General features: G+C 39.2%; 1 protein-coding gene across 4 annotated transcripts in view; it reads right to left on the reverse strand.

Moving 5' to 3' along the window:
* Positions 1-23,682, reverse strand: part of SPATA5 (spermatogenesis associated 5) — a 326,635-nt gene that overhangs the window by 10,793 nt on the left and 292,160 nt on the right. Inside the window, exon 16 of one of the 4 annotated variants that reach the window (XM_010860267.1) lies at positions 11,558-11,632. The exons of the other annotated variants lie outside the window; for them this stretch is intronic. Within the exon in view, the coding sequence (XP_010858569.1) occupies positions 11,591-11,632 (42 nt within the window). The 3' untranslated portion in view covers positions 11,558-11,590. The remainder of the gene's footprint in view (positions 1-11,557; positions 11,633-23,682) is intronic. 4 annotated transcript variants of the gene reach the window in all.

Below are 23,682 nucleotides of genomic sequence, written 5' to 3' on the forward strand. Positions count from 1 at the left end.
CTGAAATCCTAAGGCAACTGTCACCACTAAACTCCCAACTACCTCTCAGAGATTATCTGTATCCTCCAAAAATGGAAGAGTAACACATTTCTGACAGTGGCCTAAACAACCAACTCAAGTTCTGTTTGCTTCCCATCACCCCAACCTGTGGGCCCAGAGTGTGTACTCAGGTCTGTGGAGAAACTTTGTCAGTGATTTTAAATGTGGGGGAAGAGGAGGCTTATTTATAGGGTGACCTCAGATAATGAGAAAAGCGGCTCTGCAGCGCTGAGTTCCTTTACCTGATTTAATCAGCGCCTGTCAGGGTTGCTTTTCTAAAAGTTTAGAGGGAAACTACACCTGCGTCCTGGGGACAGTAATTTATGGGTGCAAGGAGATGGCCATGCAGCAGTTTCTTGCCTGAGTAGGTGAACTGCACGGTGCAGAGCTGACTACTGTGGGGGAACCCGGGCTGCCGGAGACGCCCCTCCAGCCCTTTTTCGGGCAACTACCCGCCGAGTCCACGCTGAGGCGGCTCTCCCCTCTCCCCCGGCTCCTGCTGTTTGGAACCAAGAAAGCTTGCCTTCCAGTGAGGCCTAAATGTGCTTTTCAGCTTCTTTGTATTTCAAGTGTACTAAATAGCTTTAAAGAATCCACCAAAAGAAATGGGCTGCAGTGCTTTAAAACGACGTCTTAGGTATTTTCAAGAAAGTGGTTTTGTTAAAAGCATCGTCTGTGTGGAACACCTGTGACCTGTTGAGCTTAATTGGGCTGCAGCTGGCGCTGACTGTGGCGCGGGCGGCGGGGGGACATTGTGTGCACTCGGCTCCCCGCCCCCTCTTTTCTTTTCACTTTCGGAGTCCGCGACCTCCTTCCCCTGTGTGTCTGAGGGATTAGGAACCCAGTAGAGAGTGGTGTCCCGCTGTTCGCGAATAGCCTGCCACTGGAGGTGCTTCAAGGAGGAGGCTACCTGGGAGATTATGTACTACTGCAAGGCCGAGGGCCATTCTCCCGGGTCCATTGAGACGCGGTGAAAGGTGGCTGAATGGCCGCGCCTGAAAAATGTGACTGAAGGGCACGCAGCGGGCTCCTGGCCGCGGAGCAGCAGATGGAGTCTGACTGTCACAGGCACAAACGGCCAGGGGTGCCCCAAACGGCCAAGAACGCAGATCAGAGCCGAAAACGGGGCCAGTCGAGGAAGGGAATTCCAGGGAAGCCGGTGGCATTGATTTAAAGTTCTTCACAATTCACCTCACAGATAAACTTTTACTTGCGGATGCTAGAGGTGAGAATTTTGGAGGGCCAATTTCAGATTTAAGGAATCGTACAATCCCTTGGATTGTATGCAAAATAGGCTTTATGATGCAACTTCATCTGGAACTGTTAAAGTGAAAACTATCTAGACTGCCATGCAGAGTACTGAATCAAAAGAAAATGAGGTCTGTAAGGACATGTAAAAAGTCTAATGATATTAGAGCAGGGGGGAAAACTCCTTGGTTGCTTAATTTTGCTGATTTAAAGTTATTATGAGATCTCTGAAATATATAGCTGAGTGTACATCCAATCATTATTATTTGCGTGGAGAAACCCATAATAGTTTTTGATTTTGAAAGATTTACAAATGAATTGACCATCCCACAGGGGTAAAGACTGAGGGTTTTTATTCTTACTGTTTCTGCAACCATCTGCAGCTATGGGAATTTGAAATGTTTCTAACATTAATTGGGACGGCGGAGCCTGGTGGGCTGCCGTCTATGGGGTCGCACAGAGTTGGACATGACTGAAGTGACTTAGCAGCAGCAGCAGCAGCAACAAGTTAAAAAGGAGTATTTTTAGTTTTGAAAAGAACACACCAACTGGTATGGCTATAGAGAGAACATAAGAAGCCCAGTGGTAGAGAAGGAGAGGGGTGAGAAGGTAAACAGATGCTGGGAACCTTCCATTCATTCATTCATTCAAGAAATCTTTATTGACCACCTACAAGGTTCCAGGCCCTGGGGAACAGAGTCGTGAAGAAAACAAAGTCCTGCTTTCAGGGAACAAGGCTGTGGAAAGTACTGGTTAACGTACCTACCCCATCAAGGTTCAGTGTGAATGTTTCCACTGAGCGGCACTCTCAGCAGCAACTTCACTCCCTCCCCACACTCGGTTGCCCGTCTTGTGTTCTGGAAGCAAGCTGTACTACCATGCAGTTATCTCACAGTGGTCAGGACAGAGTTACTAGTAGTAAATGTCTATTTCCCTCACTAGATGAGAAGGCCCATGAAGGCTGGCAGCCTTGGCCCTGCTGCGCTCCCCCAAAATATCAAGTTAGCATGTCCCTTAACCCCTGGGAGTCTACGAAAAGGGCTACTGCTGAGCTATCTCTGAACAGAGAGAGAGAAAGTAGCTTTTACATTTTGTTTTGTTTTAAATACACACAAACACAGCTCCTGCTGTGACAACTGCAGCCAAAATAACTGTCTACTCTGGACTAAAAAAGTAGTATTGTCTGGAGCACAGTGGATCATCTGAGGTGTGTATCTGTGAACCCTTGGGGGGTGGTGGGGGGGTTGCTGATGACAAGTTATGCCTGGAAAGCTATTAAGGCCCTGGAAGAGGTACCTAACTGGGTACAAAGCATTTAGGAATGGGAGTGCTTGGGCCCAGGCAAAGAGCATGCCAAGAGATAGTCAAGAAAGGGAAGAGCGAACAAAGTTCAGCTAGCATACCCCCAACCCCGCCTCTGCCCGCCACCCCATGTCTGAAGGGTCAGATCCTCCGGACCAGGGTTGTGGAGCTTGGGAAGCAGTGGCTGGGGGAGGGAGGAGGTAAGCAGGGATATTCAGCCAGTTTTAATAGACCCTGTGTTTCATCATCTGTCAACTGTCTTCGCTGCCAACTCCCACACCATGCCCCACCAACACATGCAGAAAAGTGCCTCCTTTGAAACTCCAAAGCTTCGGGAATGCCTCAGGTATTCTTCCTTGGATCTTGTCTACCTTGAGATTCTGGACCCTGACTATGGAATGGAATACTTGGAAGTCAGAACTTTTTACATCCTCTTTTTTATTTGAGATATAACTGACATAAAACATTTTATTAGTTTTACTTGTACAACATAATGGTTCACTATGTGTCTATAATGTAAAATAATCATAGTTATAAATTTCTTTGTCTTGTGATGAGAACTTTTAAGATCTGCTCTTTTTGCAATTTTTAAATACACAATACAGTGTCATTAACAGTCACCAGGCTGTACATAACATCCCCAGGACTAACTTATTTCATAAGTGGAAGTTTTTTACTTTTTGATCATCTTCAGCCATTTCACCCACCCTACACCCAGTCTTGACTTAAATGAGCTCATTTCTCCTTTCTCACTCTCAGAGTCATTTGAAAGAGTATGCTATAATGATAATGGCTATCTGTGTTAAACAGAGAAAAATGCCTGACAATAGTTAGCTAGCTAAGGGGCATATGAAGTTAGGTTCCAGGGAGCAAACACTATGTTAAATATACCATTAGCTCATGACAGGGAGTGAGAAGACATGATTATTCACACTTCTTTTACAGATGTCATTCTCATTTACAGTAGTACTGTCCTGATAGAAAAGAAAGCTCTTCTTTCCCAGTAGCATATAAATAAATAAAAATGGATTTGTACTGGGACTTCCCCTGGTGGTCCAGTGGCTAAGACTCTGTGCTGCCAATCAGGGGACCTGGGTTCAATCCCTGGTCAGGGAACTAGGCCCCACCTGGTACAGCTAAGACCCGGCACAGCCAAAGTAAATTAATAAATATTTTTTTAAAAGGATCTATATTAAATGATATCACCATCAGATAAGCTATTCTAGAACACCTAACAGTATATATTCACATATCTTCTCTACTTTTACATTAAAAAAATTTTTTTTTAGTTGTTAGTATCATTTATTTACTTATTTTTGACCATGCCATGCAGCATGTGGGATCTTAGTTGCCCTACCAGGGATTGAACCTGAGCCCCCTGCATTGGATATATAGAGTCTTAACCACTGGACCACCAGGGAAGTCCTTCTACTTTTACATTTTAAGGTGATCTCTGTTTCCTCTGACGGATAATACTTGTGTGGCTTATGAGCCATTTGCTTAGAAGCTCATATTATATCCTTTTAAACTCACATAATTATAAATCAACATTGTCTTATTTGTAACATGAATTGGATGCTATTTCAAGTATTACTTCACCAGCTTTGTGTGTTTATTGGCTACATAAGAATGATTCTTAACCTAGGGTCCTTGGGTAGCTAGATGGGTCTAAGAACATACTGAGACCTATGAAAATGTGTATGTAGAGAGACAGTTCAAGCTTTCATCATATAAAAGAAGGAACCCCAAACAGGTTAAGAACTACCACTCTACAGTAACTACAATTTAAACCTTCTTAAGTCCCATGAATGCTTCATAATAGTATCTGTTTTCCCCTTTCCAGATGACTTAGGGCAGAATCAGTTGGGGTAGAACTGCCACAGCTGGAGCACAGAAGTTCTGCAGTGGTCAGTCACAGTAAAGACAAGGAGTTCGTACTTTCTTAGACCTCCTCTTGTGCCCAGAACAATTCTACAGCTGCCTCTAGGTGTAACTAAATGCTTCTTTAGGTCTTTATTTACATGAAGAGGAACTAGACTTCTATTTCATTTATTACAAAAAAAAAAGTTAGGATAATAAGACACTAAGACAGCAAATTTAAGCACATTAGTTAAGGAATGCAAAACCCAAGTTCCCAAGATAAGATTAGAATTTACAAGTGGCACATATTAACTATGTGTAATTTTAGATAACCTGTAAGTCAGTTTTTAAATTTAAATACATGTAGGTTTTGATGTTTGGTAATAACATCACACACTGGGGTATTTAGAAATTGAAGGACTTGTTTCCTTATCTGAAAAATTATATGGCCTACTGTCTTGCCAGGAGTGAGATGCACTTTGAACTATTTCTTGAATGTCCATTAAAAAGGAAAAGAAAAAAAAAAGATCCCTGATTTTACCGGTTTAAAAGGCAGTAGTAAGATACAGTGCTTGTCTTTTAACAATTAAAAAATTATATATTTGGCATAACTTAAAGAGAAATTACAAATACTTGTAAGAGCCACATTGGCTAATCATTTTCATTATAGTTACCCTTAATCCAGAAGAAAGTGAAGAATAAAGATGATTCAGTTTATGAAGGCTTTAACCAAAACATTCTTTTTTTTCTCTTCTGATCATTAAGTCCATTACTTAATGGTGTATGAAACTTAAACATTCTTTCTTAACTACTGTTACCCAAACTCTTTTACAATAATTCTAATGAAAGAATAAGGTTTGTGACAAGTTCAATAATGAAAAGAGCCAGAGACTGAAAAATGTCCATTTGTAAAGGAAAAACTAAAAACTATGAGAAAGGCCATAAGAGCAATCCACAGATATGGAAAAGGTTATGAAAAAGGAGAACAAATCAAACTACCTATTGATAATGAAAAAATAACATCTAACATTTTCTAAACTTTAATGTATTAAATTATCACTTGGTGGGATTGGTTTGTTATCAGAAACACAGTTGTTATACTTAAGGAGCTAATGGTGAAATTTTAAAGCATAGATTATTTGTCTATAATTTTTAAAATCTAAAGATGTAAAATTGAGTGAATTTGACTATGTATATTTAGAAATCTCATGACTGTATTCATATATTTTACCTCATCATTTTAAACTAACCATCAGCTTTTTCTAACCATAAAAAAAATCTATCATTGGAAAGACAGCAGAAATTTTTTTTTTTCCCATGGAGATGAGTCAGCTGGACACAAGGGAATACCATACATTGGACTCTATTTTGCAATCTTAGTCAATGTATTCTCTATTATACATGATAAAATATACACATAAAAGGACTCTATAATGTTGTAAAGAGGAGAAAATTGGAGCAAGTGCCAAGAATTTCCTGTTAAGGGCTGTATTTTTTTATTTGGAGATCTAATCACGAAACTTTAGATAGGCTACCTTGATAACAAGAACCTCTGTTTTATTATGCTGGTGTGTGTGCATTCTTAACTGTTCAGTTGTGTCTGACTCTTTGTGATTCCATGGACTATAGCTCACCAGGCTCCTCTGTCCATGGAATTCTCCAGGCAAGAATACTGGAGTGGGTAGCCATTCCTTTCTCCAGGGGATCTTCCTGACCCAGGGATTGAACCTGGATCTCCTGCATTGCAGGTGGATTCTTTACCATCTGAGCCATCAGGGAAGCCCAGTATGCTGGCATCTAACTGTAAATAAACCCATACCATACTTGATACAGTGTGTTCATATATCTTCTGTACATACTTTATAATTACACTGAAGAATGTGAGAGTCACGAGAAATTCTGAGTTATTTTACAGGTCTGTCCTGCTTTCCCCCACCAACTCTTCTCTTTGAGATAAACATATCTACATTCAAACACATACACACACACATACACACACTCATGTGCAGATGCAATATTAAGTCCACAAGATGTGGCATGAGTTTAAGCACTATATTAAAGTGTGAAGTATATTTTACTATCAGTAGTTCGAAGCCCAGCATTTGTAAATCTTTTAAAATTAACTAGGCTGTTAAGATCCCATCACTCTGGCATCAACCCAGGAGAGCTGTGCCTTTAGCAAAAGAATTCTGTAATACAACGAGATTTTACATGCTGAAACAAAGTATTTTAAAACAACTTTTTGCCTATTTCTCATTTTAGTGCTATCTGTGGAATTTAAAACCCACACATACATATACAAATGTTCCCATGGAAGATTATGCTAAATTTTGGGTTAACCTCAAAATTACTTTTTGTATCAACCTTTTAATGAACACTTTTATTTTCTTTAAGAAGAAACCCAAGTCCTGAAAAGACTTTAAGATATGTATTTTTTAATTGCCATAACAAATACAACCAAGCTAACCTTAATCAAAGGGGACTCATGAATACTGTTCACACTCCATATGTGAATACCTCTCAGTAAGGCAGATAAAATTCTGCCTCAGCTTCTCTATGTTTCCAAATATGAACAATCATTTGTGACATCTGGTGTAGATTAGTCCTTGACTGCTAGGCATAGAAACTCAATTTGCATCAAAGGGGAAATTTATTATAATGCTATTATTGGGTCTAATGGAACCCGAGGACAGTAGTGTAGCTGGGCCTCAGCAGTCCAACTGGGACCAGGCACTCATTCTCTCATATTTTTGATCTCCTCACTCACTACAGAGTGGTTTTTTAAACATGGTTGAAAACACAGCAACACGCAGTGTCTATGTTTTATATCTTACAGATTTAGCCACAAGAAAGTCATTTTCTCATTCCACTAACCAAAACTCCTATGGCAAGTCTCTGAAGGGCTTAGCCCAGTCACTGTGGGTATTACGATGGGGTCAAAGTGAGGTAGATCATTTCCTCTGCACCATTATCAACCGCGTGTGTGTTCTCATGTTGTGATAACGTGACAACTCTGTAGTTTTTTGTGGGGAGTGAAAATCCTTGGGATCCTGTAAGTATAAGTGACTGGAGGCAAGCCTATGTTGGTTGGTTGAAGGGTGAAAGAGAATGTTAAAGTGTCCTCTGCCCTTATTTATATGCAAACTTGTGTTGCTTATACATTGCTTCAAATGCTGTCTAGCAACACATTACCTCAAAACATTCTGTTGAAAAGCTGCCAAACTGACCTTGCGCCCACCAGTGGACTGGCCCGCCTGCCAGCCATGCTTTCAAAACCAGTGCTCAGTGTGCCTCGGTGCAGTCAGTTGCTTCTAGCTGCTGTTTGCTTAGATCATGCTGCTCACTAGGGGTCCAGGTAACAATCTGGGCTGTACAACAGATTTTTGGATCATCCAAAATATGATACTGATGGAGCTCCAGTGGAGCAATCAGTGTGCAGTATTTATACAAAATATGATGAAGTTGAAAAACCTCAAGGACCAACTTCTTTGGCAATGATTATGGAATCTACAGTAAAAATTAAAGCTATTCTTTTGAGTGATGATTCTAACTGGGTCATGGTCAAAAATAGATGTTATCTTTGTGTTAAATGCATTCTCTTTCTAAGGAACAAGAGAAGTCTCAATGAAAATCAGAAAAGAAAGCAAACAAAAGTTCCACTTCCTTTATGGTGGAAGAGGTCATATAGCTAATAGATTACAAAACTTGAGTCTGGAGCTGTTCAGTTTGGAAGTTTATGGAAATTTTATTTGAAGACAGTTCCTAAATTCAGTTAAACTAGAAATGTGTGTTGACAAGACTTAAGGAGGGGAAGAATGAAATGGACAGTATTCCAAGTTTGAAAAACTTATACCTATTCTAAGTGTCTGAAAATGATTTTAAGTGTCTTTCACACCAGCTCAATCCCACTTTGTAAACTTGACCAGCTCTTTCTCTTGAGAATAGTGGAGAAAGGGGAAGATAGATGAAATTGAGTCCTTAGTGAGTATTTAAAGAGAGAATAATATATTTTTGCTTTTTTTTTTAAACTAGGGAAAACTCAAACATATACAATAGTAGATTGTGTGTGTGTGTGTAAGTGCTAAGTCGCTTCAGTCACATCTGACTCTTTGCAACCCTATGGCTGACCAGGCTTCACTGTCCATGGGATTTCCAGGCAAGAATACTGGAGTGGGTTGCCACTTCCTTCTGCAGGGGATATCCCCGACCCAGAGACGGAACCTGCGTCTCCTGCAATGGCAGGCGGTTCTTTACCACTAGCAACACCTGGGAAGCCCTGAGAATAATATATAATGAACTCTCATTCACCTGTTACCCACGTTTACCAATGATAAACTCACAGCCAACCCTATTTTATCTAAACTTTAATCCTTACTCCCAACACTGCACTAAATTTTTTGAAGCAAGTCTCAGAATCATAATATTTAGTCCATAAATATTTCAGCATATATCTCTAAAAGATTTTTTAAAAAGTGTAATGACATCATTATTCCACATTACAAGTAGCAATAATTCCTTAATAAATCAATATTTAGTCAGTGTTAAAATTCTGGTCTTCCCCATCACCTTTCTCTTATCCTTAGCATTTCCACTTAGGCCCCTCCCTTTTCCTTCCCCTTTGCACTTCTCAGCCTTTTCCCCCTTCTCCTAAATACTGTGCTGCTTAACCATAAGAAGGAGAGAATGATTATAAATAATTTTAATGAATAGAACAATTCTTATTAACTCTGACTCGATGCAAATTATATTACAGTAGACCCTTGCCATCACCGACTAACAAATCCAGAGTCTTTCAGAATCTGAAAAGCTATGACCATTTTCACCATCTAGCCAGTTTCCAACATCTGCTCTAAGGTGTTCAAAGTGAAGCTGTTCTTCAGCACAAATTTGTACATGTTATGAGTTCTTGGGATTGCTCCCAGATATCAGGGGTTTGTTGTACATGATAAAATAATTTCTAACGTCATATTTATTTCTTCCCTTTTTTAACTGCTGTCTTTACAATGAATAAAACATCTGCATTTTTACCTTACAGCTATTCTTTTTAAATAAATGGTGCAAGTGGGCTTAGCCGTCAAAAAAAAAAAAAGCCCATTATTCATAAATGTATTCCAGCTAATTTGTTTGAACTGGAATCAAAAGAAGACCTATGCATTGCATTTCATTAATACATCTCATTTCTTTTTTTTTTTTTTTTTTTTAATATACCTCATTTCTCTCCCTCTTTTTCCTTACAATTCATGTTGGAGAAACTGGATCATATGTCTGATATAGTTTCCCACATTCTTTACTTTCCTGAGCATTTCTGTGGTGTGATTTAGAATGTTCCTCTGTCTCCTTATTTCCTATAAACTCATAATAAGATCTAGAAGCTTGAAAATATTCAGGTTTGATTTTTGGGGACAAATACTTCAAAGATATTAGATTCATATAATGCCTGGCTGTTTCTCTTTTTATGGTTTAGTCACTCATGATTGCCTAAGTCCTTTACTTCACTAGGGCTGCAAAACAGTACTATCACCTTTCTGGTATTCCTTCTTCATTTATTGATTGGGATATATTTATAAAAGGGAAGCTTTCCCATCCCTTTCTTGACATCATCTTAGATAAATGTTAGTATACTCTTCAATTCAATCCTTTCTCTCCCTCAACTTTTCCATTCATCAACTTGTCCAAGAAATCACTTCACAGCTATACTGAGAGCCATTTCTCTTTTCTTTTATAGCTGCATATTTTACTCAACCAGGCCCCAGGTAATGGACATTTGAGTTGTTGCCAGTCCTTTCCTCCCTTATTTATATGTCAATCGTAGTCTACAAACAATCAAATGGGACAAAGTAAAGAAGAGTCATCCACCTGGTAAGAAGCTCCTATTCACTGAAGCATGAGTATGATTAAAGAATATTGCTTTCTTAACCACTACTTGTTCAAAATTTTAGAAACAGTGAGTCTTGAAGTCATACTTTCTGGCTCCTGTATTTGCCTCTGTTCTTCCCATTTTTCACCTTGCTTCGCCTTTTAAAGGCCTTCAGCCTCAACCAGCTCTAGTTATGGCTCGCGTTCTTCACATCTCTAAGTGGCTTCATGCTACAGAACTGATCTGGCTTTTGTCTGAAGCCTGGTGACGGGAACTGTCTCACTTGCAGTCTCTGCCTTCTGGCGATCAACACTGCTGCTACACTAATGTGGTGGTGGCAGAGGCAGCAGCAGAGCTCACGGGGCTGGCAGTGGGGCAATCATGGGCTTAGGAAGTGATAATAGGAAAATCAGGATTCTCATTTATTTTTGTGATTCAGACCAGTGTGGTTCTCCAAATCAATTTTTCATGTACACGGTAATGTCCTGGGACTAGCTCTGAATTCTTGGAAGATCATATGCTTAATATGCCATAGACATTCCTAGTAGAGATATATTATTCTAGGCCCCTAGTTTCTAGCCTTTACTTATCCCCTCTCAAATAATGAATCTACTCTGTGTCTTCAAACATCATTTCTATGCCAATGCCTTTGAAATGTTTATCTTCAGCTATAAGGCATCCTTCCAAGCCCCTACAACCCAAAGTGTCCCCCATCAGATGTGTCACCTTGATCGGAGAACTGCTTGCTTCACTAACTCATTTTCAAGGATATGCCCTTCATCTTGACAACCAGGCTTGAATCCACTAATAATATAGCCCTTTTTCTTGGCCTGATACCACTTAATCTGACCAACTCTCCTGAATCAGATGTTGATTTACTTGGCATCACGTGCCAATTCTACCCAGAAAGGGCTAACCAATGGGTAAAGTCAGGTTGGAGGGGATTCTTGAATACCTGTGCTTTGTCCTTGGATGCAGTCTATGGATAAACACATTAGACAAGATCTTTGTTGGTATGCTAATCAAGTGTGAATATTTGTTAGAACCACTGAATATTTGGGGGAAAAAACAAGCCTAGGAGAAAAAAGATCCCAAATGACATGGCTCCTCTTAGTAGAGAAAGTGATCAGATGTGACAGGGGCCCAAACCACAGCCCAGTAGAAACCCTAATGGGACAACGGTGATACCAGAAGGAATAAGGGCTGCAGTGAGAAATCATTTCAACTCTTCAGTACCTAGAAGGTGCTTACGGAAAGGGTTAGAACTGTTGATCTTGTGAGGCTCTAGAAAGCAGATCTAGGACCAAGGCTGCAGGAGAGAGGTTTCTGCTCAATAAAAGAAACACATGAATAATTCACAAGCTGCCCAGATGTAGATAGCTCTAAAGATAGTAAGTAAACAATTATTAGTTCAGTTCAGTTGCTCAGTTGTGTCCGACTCTTTGCGACCCTGTGAACTGCAGCATGCCAGGCTTCCCTGTCCATCACCAACTCCTGGAGCTTGCTCAAACTCATGACCACGTGACAGGAATATTGTAGATCTTATTCAAATACTGGGAAGAAAGTTTGCTTACATGGTAGAGAAGAACTTTCAGTATGCTACCATCATCAAGTCTACAGTATTCCCTTTACTTGTACTCGCATGCTTAACTGGCCTTTCTGTTTCAACAGTTGTACTACCTGGGTTCCTAAGAGTAGACCTCCTATGTAATCACTGGATTCCATTCGCTTTTTCCTAAGTCAAGATTTGCTGCTGTAATTGCTTCCCCATGCATAATCAATTTCCCCCATCAGCATAACAATATGTTATAATTACTCATTTTAAAAGCATAATCACCTCCCATTTGCTTAATTTTTTTAATGAAGTATGTGTCATGTATGTATTTAGCTTGCTGTGCTGGGTCTTAGTTGCGGCATGTGGGATCTAGTTCCTGGACCAGGGATCGAACCACGCCTCCCCCGCCCCTGCCACCCACATTGGGATCGCACAGTCTTAGTCACTGGACCACCAGGAAGTCCCTCCACATCTGCTTTAATCCACCACCAGTGAAACTCCTGGGAATAGCTGTCTTTATTTGCCTTTCTCCACTTCCTCTCCTTCTATTCTCCCTTAAACTCATTCAAATGAGACTTTTGACCTTCCACTGAACTGCTCTGTCAATAATCCAATGGTCAGTCCTCAGTCCTCAATTAACTTGATCTATCATTTGCTATCAATCACCCCTCCCACTTTCTTCAGCTGGACACTGGAACACCCCCCACTCTCTTCACTCCAGCTATACTGACTTCCTGACTGCTCTTAAACAAGAAAGGCTTACTCTTGTTCAGATCATTTGCTCTTGTTGTTCCCCTTCTGGAATGCTCTTCCTTTGGATAACAAACTGTACAATTCACTTACCTCAGGCTTTGATCCAGTATTACCTTTTTGGTAAGCTCTCCCTGGCCACCTGTATTTAACCTATGCCCTACTCTCTAGGCCTTTTTTCCTTCTCTGCTTTATTTTGCTCCTCCTCTGTTATTGTCATCTAATATATTACATTTTAACTTATTTTGTTGATGTGCTCTTTCTCCTCACAAAAATGGACCCACAAATTGATAGACTTTCATTTAGTATGTTTGCTATTGTGCATCAGTGACTGGTAATTTACTTAATAGTAGGTGCTCAATAAATACATGTTGAATGAATGAGGACACGTCTGATATTTGACTTAATGTTAACTAAAGTTAGGACTTTTATCCTAACAATTTGATTTTTGACCAAATGTGGAATTTATTCCTTAGCACGGGTGCTGTATTTATAACTTTATACTGTATATACTGCTGAGGCAGATTGTTAAAACAAAAACAAAAAAGCCCCATAAAACAACTTAGAACCAATGAACCTCTTGCTCATGCTCCAATCTAGATTCAGTAGAGCAAGCTTAGACTACCATTAATTTGAAGTGTGCTTTTGGCCAGCCTTCCACAAAACGGGGCTGTACTAAATACCTAGTAACCAAATAAAAACAGTGGAGATTAAGTAGAGATTAGAGCTAAATGGAATGTTAAATAAAGCTCTCAGCTGTGATACCATTTTATATTCCTGAGTGCTTGCAAATAATTCCTGAAAGTACTTGAAATGTAAATTCAGTCTGTCCCTGACCCCATCACTACCCTAACCCAGGGCTCACCCAGGGGTATCCTACACTCAGGTGCTGCACAGCTGGTTCGAAGCTCTGAGAACACCACCCAATACAGAGCTCTGCAAAACTGCAAATCCAAAAAAGCTCTCTGACGAAAGCCTGATCGGGGGGATTTCAGTGACTTTTGGGTGCTGGTACTTTAAAAAAAATCCTCCATGTGATCTGTGCTGTTTTCTTAAGGCCTCAGCGCCTACCTGGTCTATGAGTCAAACTCACTAGTGTCAGACACTGTAACCTCAGTGTTACTGATGTTCAGATGAGCAACGGTGCAACAAGTCTTCTTCTGCTATCTCCTTCAAAAATCATCAGCAGAACCTGCTCTACATTCCTGGTCCTCTGAACAACAAACAAAGCAGTTACAGGATATTGTAACCAGGATAGTGTGTGATTTGTGAAGAAGTGACATTTCTGAGAAACAGAAAATCTGCTTTCTAGGAATATGTTCAGAGATGGAAATTAAGGGTTTTATAAGGAAAAACATTCTGTAAAAAAGAAAAACTGCTAGTTATATAAGCCAAAAAAACTGCAGGTGGCTTTGCTTTTATAAATCAGAAAGTATAAAATCAAAAGAAACAATTTAATGTAAAAACTTTAAGGATAAACATTAATTAATTTATCTTAAGTATTTTACTACTGATATCATTTATGTATCAAATACAAAGCAGTTTAGTAGTTTTCTTTTTTTTCCAAAAATATGAATTACTTCAGATTCAGCTCTAAATGTATAGGTCCTTAAGTCTCTGAGAAATTAAAATGCAGTAATTTTAGAGGCTAGTTTCAAGATTCAGTGTGACAAAAGATAACAACAGGCAAAGACTTTTCATGCTAGTATTTGACAGAAATATGAAGATATAGCCACAAACACAGCAGCTCTGAATCCCAAGAACACTGTGAAGCCAGTATTTATTTAGGGAAAGAGAAGGGCTATTCTAGTCAACTCAATTCACTTAGGAAAACCAATGCACAAAACATTGCTCAATGCTCTTGGGGAGGGAATATAAAGTCAACCTGTAGGAGCCTAGAATTCAGAAGGGGGGAATAAGACAATTGTACAAATGCTTTTTAGAAAGTGAAGTGAGTGATATACGAGAAATATAAAATACTGGCATGGAAGAACAATACTGATGACGATGGTAATAGTTATCACTACAACTACTACCACCGCCACCAGTACCACCACTGACTGACTCCCAAACGTTCTAGATCTTCACATGCCTAATGTATCCGACAGTCCAAGTGAGGGAGGCAGCAGTCCCCCGCCCCAACAATTTAAAAATGAAGAAACTGACATTTAAAGCATTTAGGTATATTTGCTCAGTATCATATAATCAGGTAAGTGCTGAATCCAGGTTTAAATCCGTATCTGCATGACTCCGGTACCTTCAAACTATTTATCATTATCAGGCTATCTGGCCCTCACCATAGCTCCGATGAGGAGGAGAAAACATCTACCAGGAGCTCACTAATCAAGAGAAGGCCCTTAGTAATGAGCTTTAAATGAATGGGAGATGTGAAGATGGTGGTGCTGGCAGCGAGGCACTCCATGTGAAGGAACACTCCCGAGCAAGGCACAGAGGCAGCACAGGGTAGGCTGCATTCAGAGGCTCAAAAGTAGTTTCACAAGACTTGGGTGGTTTCAGACTGTGCTCCTTGTAGTCTTCGGGTTCTCGTCAAATGTCTGGGGCATAGAGGAAGAATGAGAAGAAACAGCTGAGAGCGTAGAGAAAGAAGTGATTGAAGGAACAAAACCTGGGGAACACTTCAGCTTAGTGTGATACAAGGAGAGAGTCTGTAAAAGGAAGAAGCAGAGGAGCCTACGAGAGTTCACATGAAAACCAGAAGAGCATTTCAGGAAGAGGGTATGACTTCTGGCAGATGGGGCAGAAAGGCCAGGGAAGCTGAGGGCTTGGAGCTTGGGTCCTGGATTGGAGATGAGGAAACTGTTGGTGAGGTCAGCTCAGCAGTGTGGAGGGAGAGAGAGGCCAGGCTGCCAGGGTTTCTAAAGTGACTTGGGAGCAAGGAACTGGAGGCAGTAAGTGTTCCAGTCTTTTGAGAATTTCAGTGGTAAAATGGAGACAGGCTGTAACCTAAGAGTAACAACGATCTAAGGGAGGTTTAAAAAGGAATATACTATCCAAAAGTGGATGTAAAACAAGAAACGGTATTTCCAGAGTTAATTTTTAATTTCCTGAGTTCACTGCAGTACGAATTTCAAACCATTTTGGCACTCATATCCTGGCATGTGTATGAACTTAATTGTGGAGATAAATGCAGTAGCAGCTCGGACAGAAATAAAAAATCCTCTGTAAAATTACAGGAACAGTTACATTAAGTTCTTCTCAAACTTCTAATCCCCCAATTTCAGCTATAGCATAATGGTTAGAGGTTTTTCTGCCACTGGGTAAAGACAGATACCCTCAAGTGTAAGCACAGACTAGCACACAACACTAGCAAACAAAACACCTACTAACACATAACATATGATTATTCCAAAACTTCAGATCTTTTCCATTGTCAAATAATCTTCCTTTGTATTCATGTTTTATTTGCTTTACCTTAAGTCACCCCCTAATCATGCTGACATCTACTACCGATGATTATATTAGACCTAAAAGTGTTCTTAAACAAATGAAAAATACTGACTTCCATTCCTGAAAGTCCTGCTTCCAATTTTCAGGAGGAAATTAAATAATGTATAAATCAAATACTGGGCCTGAGCCCAGACAGCTGAACATCGTTTTGTCCTTTCAAGGCAAAGAGGAAGTGTCTGCTATGGCAGGGACATGCCAAGAGAAATAAAGCTTAACCTCAGCCCCATGTGAAAGTGATTTTAGATAATCGGGGGTGTCTACAAATAGGTTAAAAATGGGACCACATACTAGCAGGGAACTTTCCATGGAAGTTAAAAAATGTATCAAGATCTAACCCCCACCTTAAAAACAAAATGTGTTTGGAAACTGGCATGGCCTTAGAAATTCTATATACAGACAGTAGAGGAAAGGGAAAGTAGAGAGGGGAAGAGAGTTGACAAGTCAAAGGAAATTAAAACGTGTTTCCGCTTAGCATTTATGATAGGCTCACAATCTGATTTCTTTGTAATTGTAATTGCCAGATTCAAAACGATATATGTTTGAAGCGGAAGGAATGGAGAGAGAGGAAGAAAGGGAAAGGGAGGGGAGAGAGAGAAAGAATGACTAAGAATATACGTGTGTAGGTAGAGTGACAGATGGTGAAAAATTATTCAGATTAGGGACTGGCAAATTTATTCTGCAAAGGGCCAGAGAGCAAATATTTTAGGCTTTGTGGAGAACACAGTCCCTCCTGTAACTATTCAAATCGCTTTTGTTGTTCGCAAGCAGCCATAGGCAGTATGTAAATGAATGAGTTGTGGCTGTGTGCCAACACAACTTTATGGACACTGAAATTACATGTATTTTTCTTCTTTTGATTTTTCTTCAATCACTTCAAAACACAAAACTATTCTTAGCTTATGAGCCCTACAAAAACAGATTGTGGGACATATCTGACCTGCAGACTCAGTGTGCTGCCCCAACCCCCACCCCAATTCAGATAGAGCATTCTTATGAAACTAGGCTTGACTCAAATTTGGGGGATTCTAGGTAATAAAAACTGCTTCTTTTTTTTTGGGCCAGTAGCTGAACAAAAAAACAGTAGTAATGGGCAAAAGCATTTACTTGGACAATGCAACAGACTCTAACCCTGTGAAAAAGACAAGCACCTCTATCTGTTTCTAGGGGGATACTTACATAAGAAACCAAAGTTTATGTAGGAAGAAACTTTGAAGCCAAATGCTATATAACCATTAATATGCAACATTATTCAGGGATCAAGGGTGTTTTAAAATATTATCCCCTTTATCAGAAGTTAATATTTTATAAACATCCTTTGCAGCATAACAGTAGTCAGGAATTACACATAAATTTCCATCATCACCTCTATGGAAACCAGAGAGCTGGGTACTGGAAGGGTTTTCTGGTGGAACATATGCTTTGCAGATCACATGGTGATAAAACCTTTATGGAGCATCTGACCTAGACTTCCAGAAACAAAGGAAATATAAAAGTGCAAAGCATGTACATTCACAGTTTTTGTGAAGCAAAATAATTTTTATACATTCAATGTTCTATTATGCAACAAACACTGACTTTTTCTTTCTGCATTCAAGGAGAAACACTTACAAAACATCCCGGTAGGTGTCTCACTACGTTGATATAGGAAACAGTATTCCTTTTTTTTTTGGTGGATATTCCCAGTACTTCTCCTTAGTAATCTTGAACAGATGAGGCCTTCTTATTCGGGGAACTGCTCCTCAGCCACATCAACCCTTTACAGTGTGGTCACGGTGCCCTGTGGCACTGTGGGTACCACAGGGGTAGCTGCAAGACGCAGCTGGTTGGGACAGATTGTGTCCCGAGGATGAACAATGATTCAGGGAAGGTTTAAAAAAATGAATATATTACCCCCAAATGGTTGTAAAACTGGATTATCTCCAGAGTTGTATTTTTATGGACTGGTCACTCATGGTACCCAGGATTGCAATCAATGTGGAGTGGGTAATCACACTTGTTTTAGAGAATTTAGAACACAATTTTTTATTTGATGGCAAGTTCTGGTCAGGAATGCAATCCTCTATTATAATATTGTCTGTTTAAGGAAACAGAACTCTCTCAGCAGTGACCTGTTTTGTGGTGGTCTGCTTTATGGCACTGTTTCTAGGAATTCATTGTGGGGAAACAAGCTGCCTTAACCATCCACATGGAAACGATTGAGGCTGGAGGCGAGGGAGAGCCAGAGAGAGTGGGAAGGCCTAGGGTGTAAAACAGGCGGTGGCCTTGAGAGCAGGCTCAGTGAGCAGTCTTTTTATTTCTTCTCTCCTTCTTCATTTCCTCCCATGCTGTATCCTTATTATTATTTTTAGTATACTTTATTATTTAGAGGTGTTTTTAGATTCATGGTAAAACTGAGTGGAAAGTACAGATACCCTTTGCCCCTACGTATACATAGCCTCCCCTATAATCAACATCCCTCACCCACGGGTATATCTGTTACAATCAGTGAACCTGCACCTACTCAATATTATCACCCAAAGTTCAGAGTTTACATGAGGGTTCACTCTTGGCACAGTACAACCCGTGGGTTTGGACCCATGTGTAATGACATGTATCTACCATTACAGTACCAGACAGAGTAGTCTCACTGTCCTAAAAATCCTATGTGCTCTACTTATTCATCCCTTCTAACCCCTGGCAACCAATGATCTTTTTTTACTATCTCCATAGCTTTTTTGCTTTTTCCAGAATGTCATATAGTTGGAATTACGTAGTATGTCACCTTTTTGGATTGGCTCCTTAGTGATATACACTTACGGTTCCTCCAGGTCTTTTTATGGCTTGATAGTGCATTTCTTTTCAGTGCTGAATAAGAAAGATTCCACTGTGTGGATGCGCTAGTTTATTTATTCACTCACTTGCTGAAGGACATTTTGGTTGCTTCCACACCTCTGGTAGTTATTCTTCTTTTACTATTACTACAATGACTATATATATGAGAAAACTACCCAGGTCACAGAGCTAGTAAATATCAGAGATGGGATTCAAATCCAGGATTGCCTCATTCAAGACACTGAGTTTTTCATCTCTCTGCTATACTTCCAATTTGTGTATATTTTTATATGTTATTTATTCCTTCTAGCTGAAGCTTAAAAAAACTGTCATTTCAATCAGAAGTAATATAAACTCACAGTAAGGGAAAAATTAATAATTTCAGGTTTGTTTACCATGGTCCTAAATCCAGGGGTTTATTTCAACATCCACAAAATGCCATTTAATAAGAAACATATAGATTAAGACATAAAATTTCCCCTTAAAACTTAAGCACACAACTTCCCCTAATGTAGAAACATAACAAATTTCTGGAATGTACAAACTTAAGGAAAAGTATTAGTACCTTAACTCGGCATTTATCACATGCTTTATGTTTTTATACTTTCATAAACAAAAATTAAATGATAAGCCAATTAGGTCAGTTAGCTAAGAATATAAGGATTGCCATAAAACTTTCCTTTCCCTCCCAAGTCATTTTTCTGGTTGTAAACGGACTAAAATGATGAACAAAACAAAAACAAAAGAACAGTGGTAGGTAAGGCAGTTTAAAAGACCAAACCAAACATGGACAGAAGAGGCTACCAGAACCTTATGCAAACACTGCTTATAAATGCATCAACATTACCTCCAGAGGTTTCATCCCTTGGTTCTGCAGGCCCCAAAAGTCATGTATCAGAAGAGTAAATGAGTAGACTCAAGGGTAGAAATGGGTTATTTCACAAAGTGTGGCTGTTTGTGGTTGTTTCCACTTAACTGGAACACAAGTGAGTTGACAATGGTGGAAATTGAAGGGGGTTAAAAAAAAAAAAAGACAACTATTCAAGGGTCTTTCTGAGGAAAAAGTACTGCAGAGAAAATTAACATAAACATAATTCAATTAAAATAAAAAACTGTTCTGACAGACTTGGATATGAAAGTTAATATACCTGCACAACTCAAGAAGTAAGAGCAAACATGTTCAATTACGCAACCAATGAGTTGTGCTTTTATTTAGACCCATCTAGAAAATTACTCTGGGATTCTTCCTCTTACTGAAAATTATGACCCTCAGGAAACTTGACTTTGACCAAAATGATTCAGATCACAGTGTTGCCAGGACTCTGGTGAGATCACCCAAAGTTCTTTATCCTGGATTCTTGCCTCAAGTTCTTTCATATAAGAATGACATCCTCTCATTACCAGACAGCCTCTCAAAACACATGGACTATTCTAGTGGGGAGTCCAATTATCATTTCCAGATTAAATCAGTGCCTAGAGCACCTGAACTAGAGAACTGGGTAACAGGATATGATAGGGTTTAAAAAATGATGTACCCTTTTATATAATTAATTTGAACCTTGTCCAGACCAGCACTGATCCCAACTTGTTATCATCAAATATCAAAACTCAAACCCAAGGTAAAAGGCAGTGGGAGAAGTCTCTTTATCTCCAGTGACTATCTTGGCAAATGCCTGGGACTCAAACAAATGCTTGTTCTTAATACAGTTAAGATAAAATAGTTTCAGATATTCCAAAAAGGACACATACTACTTCTTTCCAGAGAAGACGGTAGAGTGGTCAGTGTGGTAAACTTTCACAAAAGTAACACTGTATGCATGAGGTCTTTCACTCATCAAACATTTATTAAGAACAAACTATAAGCCAGACACTAATAGTCTTCTTTGATCAATCAATTCATTCTAAGATTCTGAAGCTTTAACACAGGCATTAGAAAGGCATTATTTCTGGTAAATGTAAGTGGTGTTTTCAGATCACTGCAGAAGGGTAACTATTAAAATAATTCAAAAAACCCTTCAAGATGACACTGAGTTACAACTAATATACTATATAGATTAATTCCTTGTGATACTGAAGATGAGACTAGATTATCAAGCTGGTCAGAAAGTAAGAAAAAGCTAGAGCAGAAGCTTAATAGACACAAATTCCCAGCCACACACACACATTTACTGAAAGCATTCAAAACCATCCTAAAGAAACAATGGATATTCAAGGAAATTAAGATTTAAGGGCATAGGCTTTGGGGTATTAGTAGGGTTCAAACCTTGGATCTCCCAGTTTTACCTGTGAGATCTTAAAAACACTATTTTAAGCTACAGTTTCTTCCTCTGTAAAATGAGTGTACTGTTTTTTTTTCCTCATAGGGTTATTGTATTAAATCAAATAACTTTGTGTCTCATAGGATTATTGTATTAAAAATTAAACAACAAATTATATTAGGCTTATTGTATTAAATTAGTTATTACATGACATTATTGCTAGTTGTCTAGCAATATCATAGTAATTGTTCAACAAAACTGTTGCAAACATTTACTAAAATCATTATTACCTGATTACTGAGTGTATAGTGAAGATGTGGCTATGGATTTATCTACTATTTTTTTCCCAATGCAAATTATTTATAACCTAATTCAAGTGGAAGTCATTGTGAGTGGTTTAGGAGGCTTCTATCTCACACATCCTTATGTTTCTACTTGTGGAAATGTCCACTTTCGTTTGTAATTTGTTTCTAACTCCTAAAATTCCAGCTGTTCCTTGGAATGTCTTCTAGTAAAAAACTGAAGCTGATAAATGGAATTCTGATATGAGACACTATAAACAAAGCAACTCCAAATGAATTTTTATAGGCATTTAGCATCCAATATTGGAGACTGAGGGGGAATACACTGTTAAACAGGAATAGCATAAAGGAATGAAGAAAGGAAGTTCATAGGTTGGAGACACAGTTATGTACAACTATTTAATAAGTTTTACAAATATGTGGCAAAGTCCTAAAGATGGATTTTGGTCTACTAAATTCACAGAAGTATTTTCATTATATCCATACACATAGAGAATGAATTATCTGTCAACAGCCATCTTTGAAAACAAAAAGCAAGATATTTTCTAGCAGAAAGAAGTTCAACAATGTCACCCCAACTACTGGTATTATCTGAGCAGCAAGACTGAGTGATGAAATTTTGCACTGCCTTTGCTGACTGGTTGATAGGAAAGATCATTCTTGCCAACGCCTCCAAGAATCTCACTGTGTACTACAGTGCATTACTGTTAATGACACTGTGATTCTCAGCATGTGAAACCTTTTCAAAATTACTAAAGGTAAATCATATGCATGCTCCAATGAACAGACTCAAATTAATACCATCTTGGATGATGAAAAAAAAAAACAAAACTGAAATATTAAGAATGCCCAGGGCAGAATTTCAACTGTAGGACCAGATGACTTTTCAGTGTAAGTTGCACATGGCAAATGAAAACCTTAAATTCACTCAAATGTATGTGCATCATAGACTTCCCTGGTGACTCAGACAGTAAAGAATCTGCCTGCCATGTGGGAGACCTAGGTTCGATCTCTGGATTGGGAAGAGCCCCTAGAGAAGGGAATGGCAACTCACTCCAGTATTCTTGTCTGGAGAATTCCACATACAGAGGAGCCTGGTGGGCTATAGTGCATGGGATCGCAGAGTCAGACATGACTGAGCGACTAACACACACACACACACACACGTACCACAGTTTCACCAAATGAACAATGAATCTCAAGTACCCAAAGATTTGTTCTCAGTAATGGGTAAGCTAGCTGTAAGCCAAAGGAGAAAAGGAGGAAACTTAACCCACAGGGATTAGGACATCCTTCAAGCCATGAACCTTTCATGGAAAGCTATATAAAATGAAGCTGGCAAGCAAGGACACCGAATAAGGCCACAGTGACTGAGTCCTGTCTGAGTCAAGGGGTAATATTCACAGGGATCCCCCCTGAAACTGTGCACTGCTGTGTTCCTGCTGGCAGGAATTTACCAGTGCTGTCAACCCTTGATAACAAAAGAATCCTCATTAAATTAAACCAAAAGAAGAAAAGTAAAAACGTATGGATTTTTTTTTTTAAACTCTTTCTATAGGCAGAAAACCAGAAGCAGATAAAGAACTGAAGAACATGCTTACACTATTCCAAGTATTATTTTCTTGCCAAGCTGGGAAGGCACAATTTTCCTTAAAGTTATGTTTAAGTAATACTTTGGCCTTGGAAGTAATTCCTTAGCGAGGGACTTCCCTGGAGTGCTAGTCACTCTCCAGCACTGCGCTGCAGTACACTACAAGGATTTCATCAATTATGCTAAATCTGGGTATATCCTATTACCTATGTGCACATAGCTCCATGATAAGCTTCTTCACAGGTGTCACAGAAACTATCCTTGGAGAATGAATGAGGGATAAAAACGATGGACTGTTATACTGATTTTCCCATGTACACTACTTTTCATGGTCTTAAAGATGAAAACATCCTGAGTTGAAAAGGTAATCTGTGCATCCGCTTTTTAGGTTGAGCATAAGAAGATAATAATATCTCTAGCTATAATTCAGAGTGCTCTTCTAATTGTACTTTGATCAAGCTTCAGGTTAAAATAATTTGCCTGCCAAGACACACTGTTGCTCAGGGTTTTAATTCTTAAAATTACAGGTAGGGATATAAAAGGTGGAGTTTTTAAAACATTATTTTCCTCTTTTAAGTTCAAACTATGTTTTCTGCATTATTTTATTGAAGAACCCCAAATGAACAGGTGAATGGGAAAGC

This window comes from Bison bison, unplaced genomic scaffold (genome assembly GCF_000754665.1).
Source record: "Bison bison bison isolate TAMUID 2011002044 unplaced genomic scaffold, Bison_UMD1.0 scf7180017864465, whole genome shotgun sequence".
NCBI lineage: Eukaryota > Metazoa > Chordata > Mammalia > Artiodactyla > Bovidae > Bison > Bison bison.